This window comes from Cnephaeus nilssonii, assembly GCF_951640355.1.
Source record: "Cnephaeus nilssonii genome assembly, chromosome: X".
In the NCBI taxonomy this organism is placed as follows: domain Eukaryota; kingdom Metazoa; phylum Chordata; class Mammalia; order Chiroptera; family Vespertilionidae; genus Cnephaeus; species Cnephaeus nilssonii.
This window is the reverse complement of record NC_137071.1, coordinates 116,420,715-116,442,954: the sequence shown is the minus strand read 5'-3', so window position 1 is coordinate 116,442,954 and position 22,240 is coordinate 116,420,715. Positions and strand designations below refer to the sequence as shown.

The 22,240-nt window shown below is 35.1% G+C and overlaps 1 protein-coding gene across 10 annotated transcripts in view; it reads right to left on the bottom strand.

Moving 5' to 3' along the window:
- Positions 1-2,440: 2,440 nt before the first annotated feature.
- THOC2 (THO complex subunit 2) overlaps positions 2,441-22,240 on the bottom strand; it is a 136,025-nt gene continuing 116,225 nt past the window's right edge. Inside the window, exons 31-39 of one of the 10 annotated variants that reach the window (XM_079764757.1) lie at positions 21,787-22,217; positions 21,530-21,588; positions 19,976-20,092; positions 15,165-15,302; positions 14,743-14,812; positions 14,503-14,660; positions 12,549-12,625; positions 12,044-12,093; positions 2,441-6,201 (exon numbers count right to left, since the gene is read on the bottom strand). In XM_079764757.1, the coding sequence (XP_079620883.1) occupies positions 12,084-12,093; positions 12,549-12,625; positions 14,503-14,660; positions 14,743-14,812; positions 15,165-15,302; positions 19,976-20,092; positions 21,530-21,588; positions 21,787-22,217 (1,060 nt within the window). In that variant the 3' untranslated portion in view covers positions 2,441-6,201; positions 12,044-12,083. The other 9 variants (XM_079764756.1, XM_079764755.1, XM_079764760.1 and 6 more) reach the window with 9 other exon arrangements.

Below are 22,240 nucleotides of genomic sequence, written 5' to 3'. Positions count from 1 at the left end.
ATGAAAATATTAAGCAACTGTAACATTGTTTCATTCTACCTAAGAGGCAGCCTTAGAGATCAGTATCCATAAAAATGGGAAAAAAATCTGAAGGCCAGGAACAGAATTTCAGCTAATGAGATTGTATGGTAAATGGGATCATGGGCCCCTTCCCATACTCCAGCTCCCCCTCCCACCCTGTGGGAAATAATAGTGAAGGCCATCTGTAAGCAGATTGTGAGACCTTGGGAACCTAGCTAGCAACTCAGTCTAAGAAAGACCAAAGAGAAACTGCTTCTAGATGTGAGCCTGGATTGTAAACAGCTCGTGTTTTAATCTCACAGAGCTTGCACAGAGGCCTGTCACCCTCCCCCTGCATGCCCTGTTTTTCTGTTTTCTGTACTCTATAAAACCTTATGCTGGGAAAGTCTGGGAGGCAGCAAAACAATAGCATCAGCTGGTCGCCCCAGTGCAGCCTGTCCACAGGTTCAGTGGGACTTAGCAGGACTTCACTGGTGGCAGCCGGTATAGTGGTAAATTTCACCAATTGGCTGCCACTGGTGCGCACATAAATTCTAATAAACCCATGTCTTTCACAGTCATGGGAGCTCAGCACTTTGCATAGCAGAGATCTTATGTTACTTATGTCATGGGGACCAAACAATGGTTGTATGAGTTTCTGGTTATGAACATGCTTAGAAAAAGTAAGGCTTTCATAAATGCCAGTTGAGGAATCCTGTCCCAAATATTCAAAAATATTTTCCTGTACTAAACCAAATCACCTGGGTGCCTGGACCACATATTTTGGTGTCAGTGTAGAAATATCCTTACTAGAATGAGTTGAGGTATTGGTCATCAGCTAACATTTAGGTCCATTACAAGATACATACCTCTGATTTACTGAAAAGACAGGGTTTCTTCTTTATGAGAATGCAAATAAGTTTCACTGCCAGAAAAATGTTCTTCTCCACCATGACTGGCCTTTTAGATGGTGGACACTGTAATTACTGTAACTGGTCACATTACCTTCTCTATGTAGCCTGTCAGGATTCTCAGAGCTGATTCATGGCCCAGGTGTACAGAGCATCTTGGGATATTAACCTCATTTTAGGTACTAATTTCACCCAGAAATTTTCTCATTTACTTTTTATAGTGTACTGCATCTTTCTTCATAAATCCTTTTTGGAATATGGTAGGATTGAAAAAATAATCATTTGCGGGGGAGGGGGAGAGAAGGCTATTAGTACTTCCACCCATACTTGGCTAAAGTGCTTCCCTGAAATAGAAAATGGCATATACCATGAACTAGTGACTTCCCAATAAATTGCAAATCACTTGTATCATTTGAAAAGGCAAGATGTTCTAATTTCTGCCCCTATAAGACAAGGTAGGAATGGACAACTGTCTTCCAACTTCTTGCCAACCCAAGACAGGTTCAGGGTTAGTTATAACAGTTAGAATTCTTTGTAACAAGACCCAGAAAACCAAACTCACCACCTTAGGTCTCTCTTTTTGAGAATCCAGTGAAAGCTATATACCCAGAAAAATGCACATAACACAACTTGCATTCAATTCCTGGGTGGTCCATAGATATCCTCCATGTCCACTTATGAGTCTTAAGTTACAGCTCCTTTCTAGAAAATGGCTAGCTTAGACACCAGCCACTAGAGTTCAGAGCCTACATCCTGAGAGAAACCCTATGTATTACACGATTTTCATGTAAAGGTTCAAAGATCAGAGGAGGATTAAGGAGAGCTCCTGCTCACAATTACTTAGTAATAAAATAATAATACTGTGAAAACTGCCTCATATAGTCCTGCTTTGCATATAGTCACTCCACATGATCACTCTCGTATATAAAGAAGTAAAACACTGCCTCATCCAACCTCGTTATCCAGTTTTATTTTTCCTCAGAGGACCTCCTTCCACCTAACATTAAATATTTGTTGTTTGCCTCCCTTGACTAGAAGTTCCATTAGGGCAGGGAGTTTTTCTCCTGGCTACATATGTGGTGCGTAAGAGGCACTCAGATATGTTATGTAAATCTTGCATAGGATTCTCTATAACAGGTTTTAGTAAATAAAATTTTACTGGAACTCAGTCATGCTCACTCACATATCATCTATGCCTGCTTTCATGCTATAGTGGCAGAGATGAGGGGTTGCAACAGGATCCACCTAGTCTGCAAAGCCTCAAACATTTGCAATCTGTTCCTTTACAGAAAGTTTGTTGACCACCAGTAGCATTCATGTGGCCCTCATTTCTCAAGATAATTCCTTTGTACCTAGAACAGAGTAGATGCTTAAAAATAGCTTATCACTACACATACAGGTTTGCTAATTCCAACATAAATGATTTTTGTAGTTAAAATCAAAGTTTGTATTTTCCATCCTCAATGCATTTCTAGCAAGGCCACAAGCAAAGACTACCTGTGTTTGGGGGAAAGTTAGGGAGAGGTGGGGGAGATAAGAAATCAAACGAAGGACTTGTATGCATGCATATAAGCATAAACAATGGACGCAAAACTCTGGGGGGTGAGGGCATGTATGGGTGTGGGGTGGGGGGGTAATGGTAAGATACGTACACATATAATACCTCAATAAAAAAAAAACATAAAAAAGGAAGAAAAAAAGATTACCTGTGTTTAATAATTTGGGGAATAGGGAGAAGAGATACAATGCTTAATAGCAAAATTTCTCTTTCAAACTTATAGTCGTGTAATCTTTAAAATGTGAATGCAACATAACAACTGGCAAGCTCTTCCCTGATATATTTCAGACAAAATGATTTTGAGATAAACCATAGTTATTTTGTCAATGTCAAAATAATTCTAAGACGTATCGTATCTTTTATGCCAGGGACAGTTCAAGTCATTGAATGGATCTCTCTCCTATAAATAATGATTGTGGTCATCAAATTTTGCAAATTACAATTACCTGAAAGGGAGCATCAAGATTTATATCCCTTTGCCAATTCTAGAATATATTCAGCACTGTCAATCCTTTTTAAAATTATAGCCTCTGTTGTCATTCTAAAAAAAAAAAAATTTAACTTGCATGGGCATCATTGGTTCCAGGGAACTGAAGAGTAAATGGTAATTCTTGGCATAATTTCAGCCTACTGTTTACGCCAGGTGCAGAGGTGAGCAAAGAGAATTTTTTCTTATCGCTGAATGAGATTTCATTCAAAAACATTATAGTCCAGGGACTAAGACAGGAGGGAGAAGAGAAAAGGCTAGGAAACTTACTGAATTATCTCTGCTAAGTTATTTTGAATAAGCAAGAATACACACAATGATACACAATCATTTGAGAAAACTATCGTTTATTTAGAAAAAAGGTTACACTGGTAGAATTCGGTAGATTAAAATTTTTTCTTTTAAAAATGTCACTGAAACTTTTCCAGATGAAAGTTCAGCAATACAAAGCTCCTCTAATGGTAGAATTAGAACACAACTAACTTTTGATACCCACTCCCCACCGCAGATTTGTCTAACATAATTACAAGAAAAAATGGCAAGGGACAAGTGAATGCTGGTAACTTTTTCTTTTTTAAACAGGTTTTAATGTTGTACATGTACTATATAAAGTGATCCCTAAGTATTGCATTAGACACTGCTCCTACTTTGTTTTTAGTGACTAATATTAAAAACAGCCCAAATAATAAATTAAAATTAGTTTTAAAATGAGGTAAATTCAAAATGGTTCAATAATTGTTTATTTTCAGCTTCAAACAATAAAAAGGAAACATTTCAGATTTTTTAAAAAAACTAAACCTGAAGTGAAATTCTGTACACATGAAACCTCATTTGCTTCTTGGGAACTATATGCAGCACATTGTGCTAAAAATATGGAATAGTTAACACTTTCAGCCATTTACTGAAAATAAATATGTAGAAACTAAGCAACAAGTTAAATACAGTAATGTACAACTCAACAATTTAAAGTTTTCAGCATAGAGCAATAAAGCAGATAAATGAATAATTTAAGAAGATGCAACTGGGCCCTCTTCATTTGTGATTCTTGGCAATCTACTCAGGAAACTAAATTTCTGGTCACAGCTGAACCATTCCATTCCAATCTCATCTGAAAGAAACAAAGTGATTATATTGATAAAAGAAGGAAGAAAAGAAGGAATGGGAGGAGGGAAGGATGACAGGAGGGAGAGGAGGAGGAGGAGGAGGAGGAAGAGGAGGAGGAGGAGGAGGAGGAGGAGGAGGAGGAGGAGGAGGAGGAGGAGGAGGAGGAGGAGGAGGAGGAGGAGGAAGAGAGGGAGGGAGGGGAAGATGATAGGTGGGAAGAAGATGGAAGAGGAGGAGGAGGAAGGAAGAAAGCAAAGAGGGGGGAGGAAGGAAGGTTGGTTTAACAAAGAAGAAAAATCAGTGAGTTCCATCAACAACAAAGGCTTGAGTTAAGTCCCTAGATAAGGATGAAATATCTGTATTTCTTATTGCCCACTCTCAGAAACCATTCAAGATAGGCAGACTATGATGACTTCAAAATAAAACAAGATTGAACATTTTATCTGTGAAAGAGGGACAAGTGGGAAAAGGGGGAAGGAAAAAATGAAATAGAAGCACGTAAAACATTCTTCAGCGACAAGCAATAGCTTGTCAAAAGTAAACAGAACACATAGCAACAAAAAGGAACCAATTTTACATGATCAACCAAAAAAGAAAAAAATGACATCACATTTTTCACAAGGGCATGATTTTAATAGTGACTTATATTAAGATGCAATGTCTGCTAAATTATAAAAATTGCTTTAAAAATATATTGACTTAATTATACTTATTTCCTTTCCTTTATGTATTGACATTTTTCAAATACTGCATACTGAAATAAATTCAAAACATAATCATTACAACATGTGGCAAATAACTTATCTGCCTAACATTTTTCTCATTTATTTTTAAACTAATGCTTAACGCATTAAACTTTATTGATGAAAATACTACATTCACATATTTCATAAAACCAGAGCTAGGAGAGCCTTAAAAAATAATCACACTTGCATGAAATGCTGACAAATAATTTACATATCATTTCTATACAGCATTCTGTTCACACCATGTATCATCTTGATATCATAATTATAATTGTGGATACACTAATGTTGAACTTACAATTTTAATACTTAAAAATCATTGTTCCTATCCATAACTGAAGGATGGATAAACAAAATATGGTACACATTCATACAATGGAATATTATTCAGTTATTTTAAAAAATGAAGTTCTGATACATGCTATATTATCATGGATGAACCTTGAAATCATGACTTTATGTGAAAGAAGCCAGACACAAAAGGTCACATGTTGCATAATTCCATTTTTATAAAATGTCCAAAACAGGCAACTCTATAGAGATAGAAAGTATATTAATCATTTCCAGGAGCTGGGGGAAGGGAGAATTGGGAGCGACTGCTAACAGGTGTGGGTTGATGGAAATATTCTGGAATTAGTGGTGATGGTTATTCAGCATAGTGAATAGTAAAAACCATTTTAAAATGGCAAGTTTTATGCTCTGTGAATTTTATTTCATTTTTTTAATAGCAAAAAAGTCAATGTTCCAATCAAGAGTATCATGATGGCCATAACTAGAAAAAGAAATGGGTTCTCAGTCATGAAGATGTCAGTCACAACAGGAGTATTACTGAGCAAGGGAAAATTTGGTGACATATTTAAGGGTTAAAAGATAAAATTGCTATTGCTGTTAAAAATGTAAAGATGATCTTTCCCACTTGTAAAGATGAAATTAAAATTTTTACAAGAGGCCAAAATCCTCAAGCAATACAATTATCCCAATATTTTCAAATTATAGGAGTTCGCACACAAATGCAATCTATCTACATCATTAAGGAACTGGTTCCAGGAGGCGATTTCCTCTCCTTTCTGAGAAAGAAGGATGAACTAACAAAACAGTTAGTGAAATTTTCATTAGATGCTGCTTCTGGATGGTGAATTTCGAGTAAAAATTGTATACACAGGGACCTTGCTGCAAGGAACTGTCTGGAGGTGAAAATAATGTTCTGAAAATCAGTGACTTTGGAATGTCTCGTCAAGAGGATGGTGGTGTGTATTCATCTTCTGACTTAAAGCAGATTCCCATTAAATGGACAGCACCAGAAGCTCTTAATTATGGGAGATATCGTTCTGAGTGACGCATGGAGCTTTGGCATCCTCCTCTAGGAGACCTTCAGCTTAGGGATCTGTCCATACCCTGGAATGACAAATCAGCAAGCACAAAAGCAAGTGGAAAGAAGATACTAGGTGTCAGTCTCTTAGCAGTGTCCAGAGTGTATTTATAAAATAATGCTGAAGTGTTGGGATTACAAACTTGAAAATCAACCCAAGTTTAGTGAACTTCAGAAAGAAAACTGTCATCAAGAAGAAAGTCACATAGTGATGAAACAGTGCCAAACTCAGCCTTCCAGCAAAATAATATTTTCTTTTCACTAACAATGAGTTTATACCACATTACCTGGAACATTCTCTAAGGTTTTTTTAATTAACTATTTATTTTAAATATGGGCCACTTTTAACCACTGTAAATAAGAAACCCCCGGCTCTAACTGCAATGGATTGCACGGATCTATCTTTTTTACACCTAGAACTGTTGCTGTTTCTCAAAGGGTTTCTACTTCAGGCTCAGTTCAGAGTTGGCTGCCCTCCATCCTAGACCCCTTTACTTTATTAGAGCCATAAGCTGCATTGGTAACACGATGTCTGCAGAACACAGTCTAACAAAAAGTGGCCCTACACTCTGCTAAGACAAGATTACCTTTGTAAACATCACCTTCTATTAAGAATTACCTGAACATCCTGGATTTTTCTTTCTTTTTACTTGCCAGAAATAGGCCCTGCTAAATTAGTAACATTGCCATTTGCCTATGTTCTACCATGTCCTCCTCCTTTGTTAGGGCATCAGAAAACTGCATGAAATGGCCTGAAAGAGCACCCCCTCAGGGTTGAGGCAGCTGATTTTAAATTATGTTATTTTACAGAGACCAATGACAGCAAGAAACAAGTTTGAAAAGTAGGGTGGTCTGGAGAAAAGAGCAGCTAAACTGGTGATCAAAGTAGAGAAGACAGACAAGTAAAAATTCAGTCTCCTTATTGGAGGTGTGCTTATAGACACACTATCTAATTTTATGATCAAAGTCACCAAGAAGGTCTTAAGAAAAGTCTCAATTGTTCATAGATTCCTCATAAAAGAGCCCTCTTGGTGGCAAAATTTGCTTTAGAGAAAATATATGTCCACCAAATGAATAGATTATTTTTGGTTAAGTGTCTTCATCTCAAAGAAGGCATCCCAGAATTTAGTTCCCTTCATTTTCACCAGAGACTGAAGCTGTCAGGATTTCATGATACTAGCTCTCTAGTTCTTTTTCTTTCTCTCCCTCTCCCTCACCACCCCCCTCTCTCTTCCTCTCCCCTCCAAGTAAAAAGGCATATATGGATAAAATTGACAGCTAAAAAGTCAAATGAATACTTATGAGGAAGAAAGAAGTTACAGGGACAGCCATCCACTATACTTCTTTCACTTACCCCTATATTGCTACCTAGGATGTTTCATGTGAATAAAATGTAGCTCAGAGTTAAAACTGGGAATTTGTTGACCTGAATCTTAGCGTACCCAGGGGTAACTCTCAGGATAAATGCATGTATTGGGGATAGTCACACTCAGGGGTAAATGTGGTATGAGAGCCTTTTGCAAGTGTTCATGTCTATGTCCAGATAAAAACAGCACAGCACCTTTGTGAATATTTGGTCTACCTTAAGTGGAAGAAAGAAATAGAAAATTCCTCCTGTTTTCTCCAACTTTTCAGTGGCTATGAATATCAGTGCAAAGAATTCACACCAAGTACTTTTAAAAGTATAAAGAATGATAATGAAGAGAAAAATAGTTTGTGTATATCATTTCAATCTCCTACCAAACTTTTGTACACATCCAATGATTCTACATACAGACCCAAATGAAAGCACAATAAACCTGCCCTCAAAAATGTTGCAGCATACAAAGTAACTTCTTTTTAAACAGTATATTATCAAATGCTGTAAATAAACAGAACCTTTTTTTGAGAGAAAAAAAAAAGTCAATGCTGTTTCTCATCAATCCCAAAGAGATAGACTTAATACTTCTGTACATAGCTCTCCATGTGAAGTTAATCGAGTTGCTGAAACCTAACAGGTAATAAAGAAAAATACTTGGTTGTTTGATTATAAGAAAGGAATGAAGTTACTGCCTTTAACAAGATCACAATCTAAGTTCAGAGACATGTAACATACTCATATATAAATAAGAATCAGTGACTAGGACTCTGTAAGAAAGCCCACACAAACATAAGCAATGGGAAACTACTGAGAAAGAAACTTAATTGGACACACTCTACTCTTAACACATTCCCAGCATCTAGGACTATGCCTTGACATGGCAACACAGTTCTAAAATAAAGCAATCTTTGAGCACTTCAGTCAAAATAAGGCTCATAACAGTAATTATAAAATCAATTGTTTATAGGCATTAGTATATAATGGAAACAAGATGAAGTGAGTTGGGTGGGGAAAGATTGAAGTAAAATAAAAATTTTAAAAAGACCCATTCTCTATGTAAGGGGCGGGGTGAGGGGGCACCTATGCAGGTCTAGCTGATTGCTGCCATTCAAAAATCAGAACACAATATTGCCAGATGTCCCAATTTTTCAAGAGAAACTGAAATTCTGATTTGTCAACTCTTCTGATTTTTAAAGATGAACACTTTTTTAAAATGTTAAATATTGTGTGACTCCAGAAAGTACATCTAATGAGCCACGTTCTGCCCAAGGGCTGAGAATTTACAACCCTGGGTTTAGAGCATAAAAGAATTGATTAGGTTACACATATGAGACTGGAGCTGAGAGACGGACCTGAAAAATATATTAGGCCTTATTGGAGTGGAGGATTAGAATAGGAATGTAGTATATTACAAATACAGATGGAGAGGATAGAGCTAACTGCTAATATTCTTTGAAATCAAGAATAAAGTCCAAGATTGAGCCTCTCAAAATCTGGGAGAAAGTCTCAGTTTAGTATAGCATCTGGTTCTAAAAGGACCCTCAATGATTTAACTGAGCTCAACATTCATGAATTGAGGACCACATGTATCAAATTCAAACTGAGAAGCTAAAGGATGGTTCTAAAAAGAAAAATTTAATTGGCAGGAATTTTTAAAGATTAAACTAAAAGAAAGGTTAAAGGCAAAGCAGCTAGTAGTGTTCAAGGAACTAAATCAAGGAGAGATAAGGAATTTGGACAAAGACTTTAGCAATAACAAGTGAGAAAATATAGAAAAAGCAGGAAGAATGGTGCAAGTAAAACTTATGAGACAGAAAAAGAAGACGAAAGACTTTGCAAGGAATTTAACCTGGGTCACATTTATATATTGTATTTCTTAATTCTAATGCAATCATTTTAATGTTTCTGAAATCAGGATTATATTTATCATAAATGTCCTTTCTCTATTCACTCTTCTCAAAAAAAAAAACATGTATAGAAACCAATGATTCTTAAAATCAGGGGTCCTCAAACTTTTTAAACAGGGGCCCAGTTCACTGTCCCTCAGACCGTTGGAGGGCCGGACTATAGTTTAAAAAAACAACTATGAACAAATTCCTATGCACACTGCACATATCTTATTTTAAAGTAAAAAAACAAAATGGCAAAAACACCCGCATGTGCACCGCGGGCCGTAGTTTGAGGATGCCTGCTTAAAATTAATGACATCTTTGAATCACAGAAATGTGAGACATGCAGCAGCTCTTCTTTCTGTAGAATGTAAAATAAAATTAAAAACAGTAGGAAGCAGCAGATTTGAGGTAGCCTAACAGTAAATGGTGCCAATCCGATATTATGAGACCTGTAAAGGTAAAGGCAGAACAACGGAAAGACCTAACCAACCCTAGAATGTATCCCAATAGGAGGCAGCTGGCAAAAGGAAATATCAACCTCACAAAATTGAGACTACCCAAGAAGAAAGTAGAGTACATAATTGTCAGCAAGAAATTGAACAGAATGACCATCATGCTAAATGAACCTTAAAAGGGTATCTGAATTGAGAAGCTCTGCTACAATACCACCAACCTAACACCTCAGGCCAGTCTTTTCCTGCCTTTGGTCCTGAGAGATTATACAGAGAGGTAAAGTACAAATAATCCATGGCCTATGTGAAGAACTCAAAGGAATCTTTAGCATAACTTTCACATACCAAAGAATAATTATTTAGGCACTGAGTAAAGAGAGATGGGTAAAATCACAGTGAAAGTTGTTAGTTATAGTTAGCCCATTCCTAACACCTAACACCTAGCCCATTCCTATAACTAACAACTTAGGTAGGATTTTTGGTTTTCTTTAATAAGGACACCGTGTGGAAGGAGAAGTAAAAAGCGAAATGCCAAACTGAAAGAAAGGCTAAGCCCGGCTGGTGTTGCTCAGTGGTTGAGCATCGACCCATGAAACAGAGGCCATGGTTCAATTCCCAGTCAGGGCACATGCCTAGGTTGTGGGCTAGATCCCCAGTAGGGGGCATGCAGGAGCCAGCTGATCGATGATTCTGTCATCATTGATGTTTCTATCTCCCTCTCCCTCTCCCTCTCCCTCTCCCTCTCCCTCTCCCTCTCCCTTCCTCTCTCTGAAATCAATAAAAACATATGAAAATTAAATAAAAGAAAGGTTAAGGTGAAGAATAAAAAAGAATAAGAGTTTATAGTTCACTAGAGAAGACAGCTAGTTGTTGAGGTGGAGATGACTAAAATTGAAGAATGGGCAAATATTACTTTTACAATATTTCTAATTTTTAAAAAATTACTAAATTCTAAATGCTCTCTCATAATTCTCATTTTACCCTACTCTACTATTTAGATAACAAGCACAGATAACGAAGCAGAAAAAGCACACCATTAGTCAGAAGGTTGCCTATCTGGAACCTCAAAACCCTGCTTTGCAGCCAAAATAACAATAAAAAAATCTATACCCTATAGCTCATACCCTAATACAGAACAGGCTCTTAGACATTTCTCACTCTCAAAACAACTGTAAAGAGTTTTGGTTTTCTATATGGTTTTATAAAAAAAAATGGAAACAGTAAATAATATTTGGGGGTACAGACAGCAAGCATATTTGATATCATTAAGAAGTGACAGCTAATATGGAAGCAGGAAAATGGACTATAAAAAGAGTAAAAAACTTCAAATACAGTCATATCAAACCATTAAATGTAGAGGGTAAAGCATCCTACATACCTCAATAATCCTAAGGCGTCACCAAACAATAACTATTTAGATGATGACCTGAGTGCTCAAAAAAGTCTATATTAGGGTGAACACTCTGACCACAAAGACAGTGGACTATTGTCCACATACAATTTACTGAAGATGGTTAAAACACTTTTTAAATCTCACATAAAGCATGAATACCTTGAAAACAAAGCTGCAGATTTTAAATTCCAGAACTAAAAGCACAGACCAGATTTTTCAGCTTTGCAAAACCTGGGCACTGGTAGAAAAAGAGGCACAAAAACTTAAAATAAAAATCTCTGAATAACATGTCTGCATGAACAGGCAAAAAGAACAGAGAACATGAAAGGGCAAGAAGACCTCTGTTTAAGTATTGGCTCTGCCAGCTAAAGTCTCTGTCAACCTCCTCAACTTAACCTTTCAGAGTCTCAATTTCTTCACTGGTAAAATGCAAATGCCACGACCACCTACAAGGCTATGGCACTTAAAAAAAGGTAATTAATTATCCAGAGAAGATGGGAATGAGTGGTGAAAAGAAAGCCAGATGTTCTTAAATATATCTTGGTGTTAAAGAAAAAAAAAAAAAGCAGAGCTAATCAACAAGCTTAAAATGAAAACAGCTTAAAAATAACTGTGAATTTTGTTTTGCATCTATACCCAAAGACCTAGTCATTATATTTAGTTGAAAAATTCTAGTTGTACTTTGCAAAATGGATCTAGTTTCTTCATCATTATCAGACCTCATTTTATAAAATTTCTCTTTAAATGAAAAGGAGGTGAGAGAACACTCACCTTGATGGAAAGTCTTCATTATCTGTGTTTGTCCGAGGACTTATGAGTAGATGACAAATTAAGGGGAAAACTAGGGAAAAAAGAATGGTGTCTCATCTTTAGTACAATCCCTTAGCTTGCAGGCCTATTTGGCTCTAACCAGCTGGTAGCCTCAAACTCTACCAGCTCTGCTTGTCTGCTGCATCATCTTGCCCTTCAATTCCCCATGCTCCCAGCCCAAGGGACTCTGTTCTTTTTCTTCCTCTCAATGATAATACAACCAGAAGGACTCCAAATCCCTTAGTGGCATAAAACAACCTCAGTCAACAAAGAAGTTTAAAAAATATATCAACTCTCCCACTTCCACATTTCTTATATTTGAGAGGATTAACTGGAGAGACCATTTAAAAGCTAAGAGGCTCTTAAGCATTTAGAGCACATACTACAAGGGTACAATTCTAAACATGAACAGTATCAAAGCTTTCCATTTCACTGATTAAAAGCATCAATAAGATGAAAAGGATATTGTTTCTTCTCTTCCTTTCCTCCTGAACTGTCCCGTTTCTCTTTCTTTTCTATCTTTTCTTTATCATGCCTGGACTCCTATAAGGAATGGTGGAATTAGTTGGGGAAGGGAAAACCAAATTAAAAAATCAGCTCAAAATCCCTTTTCAATCACCCACCAGTCATAAATTTTTCTTCAAAAACTTATTTAATATGACACCAAAAGCACAAGCAACAACAAAGAATTGGACTTCATCAAATAAACACTTTCATGCATCAAGTTACACTATCAAGAAAGTGAAAAGACAATCTACCAAATGGGAGAAAGTATTTGCAAATCATAGATCTCTTAAGGTTCTAAATATCAGACTATATACAGAATTCTTACAACTGAGCAACAAAAAGACAAATAATCCAGTTAAAAATGGCCAAAGCATCTGAATAAATTTCTCCAAAGAGGATATACAAATGGCCAAAAAGCACATGAAAAGATACTCAACATCATTAGTCATTAAGGAAATGCAAAATCAAAACCACAATGAGATGCCACTTCACACCCACTAGGATGGCTATGTAATAAAAAATAAAATTTAAATTAAAAAAAATGTTGAAAAGAATGTAGAGAAATTGGCACCCTCATGCATTGCTGGTAGAAATATAAATTGTGCTGCCACTGTGGAAAACAGTTTGGTGGTTCCTCAAAAAGTTAAACATAGCATTACCATATAACCCAGAAATTCTACTCCTGGGTATATACACATGAGATTTTTAAATAGGTATTCAAACATATACTTCATAGCAGCACTATTCACAATAGCCAAAAGGTGGAAAACACAAAAGTCCAACAAATGGTCAACAAATGTGGTATATTCATACAATGAAATATTGTTTAGCCATATAAAGAAATGAAGTACTACTGACTCATGCTACACCATGGAAGAATCTCAAAAACATTATGCTAAGTGAAAGAAGTCAGACACAAAAGGCCCCTTTATTACATGATTCCATTTATATGAAATATCCAAAATTGGTAAATCCACAGAGACAGAAAGATTAGTTTTTTTCTTTTCAGGGGATAAAGGGAGGGGAAAATGGGGAATGCAGCTTAATGGGTATGGAGTTTCCCTTTGAGGTGATGAAAATGTTTTGGAACTAGACAGAGATGGTGATTGCACAACATTGTAAAGATACCAAATGCCACTGCTTGTATACTTTAAAATGGCTAATTTTGTTATGTAAATTTTAACTCAATTTAAAAAATATTTAAAAGGAGCAACCTCCCCTCTAAAGCATATAGAAATTTTTAAACTATCACCTTATAATTTTCTAAAACTGCTTTTAATAACTATAAATTTAACAACTATAAATATTTAAAATACACATATTTTGAATATACAACATAATAATGCTTTACACTTTAGTGATGACTTGCTTACTTAATGACTGATGCATGAGATATATTTTGAATATCATCCATTAATAAGTACCTAAAAGAATGCACACTACACTTAATGTGAGAATCAAATACAAGTTGCAAACACATAAGGTTATTAGGAGAAAATGTTATAAAAATGTTTAGAATCACAAACATTTTTTACTTTATGACACTGTAATGATCAGGGAGAATACATGTAACCATATTTTAATCTCATGAATACAGAGAAATTAAAAAGCACTGTTGGTGGAGAAGAAAGAAAACACAAAAAGAAAGGCTGAAACTCAATGAACAGAAATAGGTGGGAGTGGAATGGAGAGGAAAGGAATTTCAGAGGTAAACTAATTCTACCCTTCCAGTAATTTGAGACTGAGTTGGTTTGAATTCCCCGGATAACCTGCCCTCCCCTACTGTCTCATCTTTCCATCCCAAATAATTAACAAAAGACTATTTGAATATAAAAGAACCTCAATATTTGCTGCATTTTCAAAGGGTTAATTTTCTAAGTAAAGTATATTGTTCCTTTGTTTTCCTAATTTACCTTTTTGCCACTGGAGGAGATTTTATCCATTTTTTCTGATTTAAATGAATCACCGCCTTTTTCTTTGCCTGAAGATTTGGACTTATTTTTTTCCTTGTCTTTCTCATTTGGATAAGGAGACTCACATGGACTTTCACTTTTGTGTTTTGAAACTGCCACTAAAATTATAAAAGAGAATCATGAAAGCCATTGCCAATTCAGTTTGACAATTGTTTCAAAAGTATTGGTAAGACTACCTACTTGTTCCATTTTCCTCTTTTCGCCTCTTGGTTAAGTCCGGTAGCACTTCACGGTCATTGTTTGAGTGATCCTAGAACCAAGAATTGTGAACTACATTGATCAACAGTGTTTTGTGTGGGGTTTTTTTGTTTGTTTTAAAGTATTACTTTTATGCAAGAAGGGCACAGCATTGTAGAATAGTTGTGATAGTTTCACATACTTGGTAAAATGGCATGAATGAAAGACAAGCAGAGCTGGGAGAGATTATTAGGCTGAAGATCCTTATTACTGTAGAAGATTCAAACACACTTTAGGATGAAAATACCAATTAAAACACTAAATACAGATTGCCATGCAACAAACTAGTACTTTAAAAATAGGCAACGAACATACTATTGTACATAATAACGAGCTTTCCAAACTAGTTTTAAAAAATTACAAACCCTTTTCCGTTCCTTCCTGTCCTTTTCATCTTTTTTCTCTCTTTCTCTGGATCTTTCCCTTGACTTGTCCAAATCTTTCTTGTCCATTTCTCTCTCCTTACTCTTGGACAGTGGTGAAGGAGTATGATTAAGGTAGAGCTGTTAAATTAAGGCAACATTACTAAAGATTATAAGTTTTCCAGTATTGGTATTATTTGCTTGATTGTTTATTTAATGAAAAGACAATTGGTAGTTAGACCCCAAGTCAAAACTGGTCAGGTGTCTGGATTACAAGAGGTAAAATAAAAGAGCATGGCACAAATTATGCAAATATTTCAATTCTAGGGCTTATAAAATTACCAGTTCATTCCTGCCTTGACTGAGATTCATTAGTAGATTCACAAGCTACAGTTCTTTTTATAGCTCTATTGCGAAGATCTATAACCACCATTACAAGAGTCCATATGTGAAAAATAGTGACTAGACTTTCTCTACTGTAAAAAAAAAATTACAAACCTCTACAAAATCATGGAAATTTTAAATAGTTTTACCATCTACTGATAGGCAATCAATGACAGTAAGCAAAAGTATAAAATAAAGCCTAGCCAAAACTAATACGTCTTTTCTGCCTCAGAGTATATCATGCATAGATTATCCTAAATTATTTTTACAAATGTAAAGGCTACATACTCTCCAATTCTAAAAGCACTCAGATTTCTATCTAATTATCATAACTAACTGTGAATTTTGTCTTACTAGTTCTAAATAACTCAGCAAACTATATAGTCAGCTGCGGATGATGAAACACCTCAAAGACTGAAAAATGATAAACCGATATTCTCCTCTGCTTATTCTTTCTCTGCCAAAAAGTCCATAGGCAATAAAACAGCCAAAGATCAAGGATTTGCTAACTCTAGTAATTAAGAGATAACCTTACTTATGCAAGTTGTAAATATGGAAATCTACTATAAAAGAAATCATTAAGGAAGAAATCAAATACCTAACCTTACAGCATTTATAACTGTGCTAAAAGCTTATGTTTAAGACATTAAAAGTATTAGGCAGCAGAATACTGAATGTAACTTGTTACATAACTACACAATTCTAGATATACCTTAGCAATGAAAAGAACAGTGAGTCAGAAGTCAAATATTGTTACAAAATGAAATCCTTTGAAATTCAAAGGAATACATAAAAAAGACAAACATCACTTTGAGAATTAAAGAAACACATTTTTTTAACACCACCAAATATTTTCAATTCAGCTGGCTCAGAAATAGTGCCATAGCAATACAGAAGTAGATGCTTTAAAATTTCAATGTTTAAAAGTTGGTGATCAACTGAAATACACAAAATGTTCATTATTAACAAAGAGCAAGAGAATGAAAAACAGTCATAAAAGTGTTTGTGCAAAATGTACTCTTGCTGGGTATAATGTGCTAAATGACACTTCAAGATTTTCTGTATACGAGTTGTATTCCTGTCTTAATATTACTCATGAAACTGACAAGACAATGGAAATAATATATTACTGCAATACTTGAAAAATATTTCTCTAAAAGAAGTATTGCTTAATTCTCCCAATAGAAACAAAAAAAGTTTTGTTACAAATAAGCACCCCTGTGCACCACATACACACGTGCACACACATACACAAGAATGAAGTTTTTAATTGTGCCTAACTTGAATTCTGTATTGCTAGAAATTGAGAAACCTAGAAAATTTTTGTTTAGAAATGTATTCAATTATATTCCTTCTTTCTACCCTCTTAAGAATAGTGCTGATCACAATACTCTTTTCCACAAAAACAAAGTCTCTCATTACCTATGGGATAAAATGCATACTCTTCAGCTTAGGTTTTCCGAACTCTTCGCAATCTTTGCACAATTATATCCTACTAGGGAGCACCCAAAGCATTCTATATGCTGTGGCTACTACTGTTCCCTAACACCCTGCCCTTCCCAGTTTTCTTCACCAAAATGGTTGTTCACTTTTACCTTAATCTCTTAAAATCCTACTTAGCCTTCCAATTCAGCTCAGAAGTCATCATCAGTTTGACTGTCCCTCCACTCTGCAAATCACTTTCTGGTGAACTCATATTACTTCATATTAACCTTTTTGTGACAGGTATTCCCTGTTAAATTCATGTCATTTATTTTTTAGCATACATAGTTTCCAGTATGTTAAGGAACTAATGTATCTTTTCTGCTTTTACACACTTACTAGTGCCTTGTACACACACAGTGAGTACTCAATAAATGTCTGCCAAATAAAATTAATGATTTGTTAAATTTATCTGCATGAAGCATTGTTGAATTTTTGTTTTTATTTTTGACATTAGGTTCATTAGATTCAAAAAAACAATTTGATTGATTTCAAAATCTGTTTAAGAGAACACTGCTACATTTTTATTAAGGCTACAATATATAAAGACAGCCTAATTTGCAGGCTTGGGTTTGGTTGTAAATACTTGTTTTAAGATGGTAATAGAAATTAAAAGCAGCATTCTCTTTTGAGGTGGTTATTGCCGCCCTCCTAAATTACACAGAAGCTATGTTAAAGGAGCATGATTTTCACACATTCTTTATCAAATGCAACTATAGTAGGATTGCTAGGTAAAAATACAACTGACCAAAATTGAAACTATGCCAATTGGAAATTGGGGTAAAAGGTGAACTGACAAAATATTTGGATACCAAGCTAGATTTTTCTCTCTTTAACTAATCAAATAAAAATAGTAAGTAAAAGAAAATTTTAAAAGAGTATCCCAGGGCATAACTCAAAGGTTAAACTAAAGCAGGGAAACAATTTTATATATACAAGTGACAAGACAGCATGAAAAAATAGACACACTTCTTTTGAGTCCTCTAAAAAATAAAAGCTACCCCAGGAACAGTAAGTATATACAGATCAAGTTTAGAGATCATTGTAAGTCCAGTAATTTTTGCCCTAAGACATATATATGCTATTAAAATTTCCTACACATATAAAAATGCAACATCAATTACTGTGCAGACCAGTAAACTTTGGATGCTTTACCAAAGTCCAAAGGCCTAAGAGTTCATTTCAAATATTTACTGAACACCAAATAATATTGCCAGGTACCATACTAAAGCACAAAAGATCTGAAAAGTTGGTGTGAAACACATAATTTTTAGAAGTGTATTCATATGCCATTTTCAAATTTTTCTGGTTGTCTGTGTAATAAACCTATTGAATTTTAAATGCCCAAAAAGTCACCATCAAGTAGTAGTAACACTGACTTAAATCATTATAAGTTTAAAAAACAAGACAAACATGTTAAAGGAGTTAGGAACCCTGTCAACTACTGTTGAAATGGGTGCTAAGAATCAAGGAACCATAATGTTTTTTCTTACAATTTGTTTTCATTGTGGTAATAAGAACACCTGAGGAATCTTAATTGTAGTCCAAGTTTTGATACTGACAAGTTATATGCCACTGGGAAAGGACCAAGAACATCTTCAGTCTCTTAGTCAAAAATACACTAACACCTATCCTATCTACCTCATAGCACTGTAATGAGCACAAAATGAGATAACATATGTTTCTCTCACATATGTTTATTTTCAAAAGGTTTTCACAAATGTAAAGAACCATAATCTTCATCATTGATTAGAAAATCCAGTTAACTTTATATAACAGCAGGTTTCAAACTGCTTCAAAATATGTTTCAGGAAATACTCACAAGGCAACATTGTAAAACCATAAATTTAAAGTAGCCCACACAAGCCACTGATGATTAAGACTGACATACACAATCCCAAACTGGTTGTGAAAACCTACTATATTGCAATACATATTTAATGTAGCCAATGAAAAGTTTTACTTTAAAAGCATTCACAGTACAAGCTGATACTCTTGATTAATACAGTATATTCTAAAAACAATGCTACAATTTCAGGACACAGGCACAATGGCTAATCTAAACTGTTAAAAATTAATGCTTATTTGCCTAATATCCACAGACATTTCATTAAAAAGCTATAGATCTAGAAGCAATTACTACTGTCAACTGGCTTTGTTTCAAAATTTCATTTTGTATTGGTCCACCAGTAAAGAATCATACTTAGCAGATATATAAGAGGAGGCAAAGTAGAATATAAAAGTAAATTAGAGTACAAGTTTTATAATAATAAAGACAAAATAACATGAACAATGGACAATTCAACTACAATAATGAAATGAACTCTGTAATAAGATATACAAACTGCGCATTATTTTTAATAGCAGTACTACTCAAGAAAGTAGAGTAATAGGCAAGAATTAATACTGACATGTAAACACCATCAAGTTGAGTGTTCCCCCTTCAGGAAAATGATTCGTTTATATTGACCATATTTCTTGATATTATGCTGCAACTACCAAAAAGGTAGCTCAGCATAGGCAATATAAATAATTTTATGGATTGAAATGGGCTCAGTTTTTAGAATGGTTATGTGAATGCATCAAATTTATGTTTTGGTCTTTCAGGCTGCCTAAAAAAGTCAGAAAACAACCTGACAGATTTGTTTTAAGAAATTATATAAGCCTACTCCCCAAAACAAGCCAACAGTGTCTTCCCCAAACCTTAATTTCCAGATTTTGAAGCATAAAAGGGTAATGCATAACACAGCAAGCAAGGAGAGATTATAGAAATGTTGCCACATTACACACATTTTAGAACAATCTCATTAAAAGGGACCATTGTCATCCATTTTCAGTTTGTGATAGGTATTTTTTAAAGTTATCCTAATAGATCACTGAATTTACTAGGGCAAGGGTAAAGAATTTTTTGGTATTACTTAGGCATGATGATTTTAAAAGACTCAAACCTTTGCTGAAGACTCCTTGAGTTCGATGAGACTGTCCTGTAGAAAATGAATGGAGATGACAGGTGAGCTGGCATAGTTCTCAGAACCCAGAAGAACTTTGGGAAGTATGGCTGTAACCTGGAAATAAACCAGCTACTTCTTGTGAGGATAAATCTCGTGATGTCATTAGTACATGAATATCAACAATAAATAATTTAAAAAAAAAAGCAAAACCATGTAATGGAATTGTAATGTTTAAAAAACTAAATAAATTATATGTACTCAATGTAACAAATAAAACTCTTTCTCTGCTCAGAATTTAAAAATAAATGTCAATGCCACATTTTCCATTACACTGTAAGTTACAGGTAATGTTAAGAGGCTTAAGAAATCAAATGATTTTTTTCCTACACAAAAAGTTTAAAATAGTGGAGGTCACTGTGGAAGAACAACACTATCGTACATTTTCATAGTTTTTAATTGGGAGGTTTCCATTTTTACTTTACTGTGACTCAAACATAATATACACATTTCATATCCTAGCCAGAAAACTCAGTGGCATTATATTAATAAGAAAACAAAATGTATTTTATAAAAGACTGATTTTTTTTTTTTTTTGCAAAGTGCCTCTGATGGTGAATCTCATACCTCCCAGAACAAAACAAAACAAAACAAAACAAAAAAAAAAAAAGAAAGAAAGAAAAGAAAAGAAATTACGGTATTCCACCACAGTGCTCTTGATGAAGAATTAGTTAACTTACAGTTTTTAAAGTTCAACGTATTGCAAATTCAAAGATTCCATGAAATTAGATGGCTTTAGAATTAAAATTAAATATCGAGCAAGGAATGGCTACCCTGAGTCTTCAAGAAGGCTACACCCACGATTTTGTGCTGCAGTTGAATGCCTGGGGTTTCTCTTTGCTTGGTGGTAGGATTGGATGCCACATCTGCTTTTATGGTAACGCAAGGTTCAACTTGTTGGGAACCCAATGGGTATAAACAAACCTCCAAGGGAAGATACAACAGAAGCTGCATGCTCACTGAATATACACTACAGGAGAACTGATCACCAAGGAGACTTTAAAATGGAACTCCTTTCAAGATTCCTTCTTAGAAGGCACACATCGGTATGATGCTCATCAAGAAGCTTGATGAATTCAGAGGTATCTTGTTTATCCTGTGTCATCCAGGAAGTCTTCAGTGCTATATATTCTTCAATATTTATGCTGAAAAATAGGCTTCATTCTGCTGAAAAGATTCATTTGCTTGTAGCCACCATTGCACTCCAAAAAGACTGCTTAAAGCAGTGAGGCACTTCTGGGTAAAATTTCTCTTGCACTTTGAAACACTATAAAATTAGTGCTCAGTCCTTGAAGTTGTAACATTTTTTGTTACAAAAATACTCAATAGAAAAAAATATCAGTCCACCAATATGTAAAAAATTCATTTTCTAATGCAACATGAAACCTCCAGTGGCTCCAGTGAATACTTGGCATAAGACTTGAAGGAAGTCAGGACACGTATTCCAAACAGGTGAGCCTAATATGGACGCTGCCTTCCTCAGGCTATACTAACCTTTACTGTTGAGGAATGTGATGGAGAAGGATGGGTATCAATTTTGCGGCGTTTTTGTTCTGTTGGGGAAAAAAAATAGTCACAATAAGACATACTTCCACTTTTTTCAAACACCTCAAAATATGACGAACTTTTAAGGTCATCAAGTATTAGTTGCCCCAGTAAAGTTCCTAGATAACTTGCCAAAACAAGGAGACAAACGCAAATATACGTTACAAAGACCAAAGGCAAACAAATATAAAGAAAGGCAAACTTGCCCCTTTCAGGCTCAGTAATATCTGATCGGGGAACAGGTGACTTCAAGGACCCAGAAACTGGAGTTTTTTCTCCTCCTTTTACATTTTCCTTTGATTTCATTTCCTTTGCTATATCTCTTTCTCTGGATGGCTCCTTCTCTCTTTCCTTTTCTTGAGTTGATTTTGATTCTACGTTGGGGACAGTGGTCTTGAATTTCTCATCTTTAGCTTTGTCTTCCTTCTTGAATTTTTCTTTGTCTTTGTCGGACTTAGGTGTTCTTTCCTTCGTCTCTCTTGCTTTTTCATCTTTATTTGGTCGCTCTTCCTTCGGTTTGTCTTTACCATCTTTACCAAGTACCCTGGCCTCTGGAGTAGTAGCTGGAGTCTTTTCTTTTTTCTCTTTTTCTTTCTCTTTTCCTTTTTCTTTGTCATTTTCTTTAACGGTTTTGCTGCTTAAGAATAAAAATGTAAGATT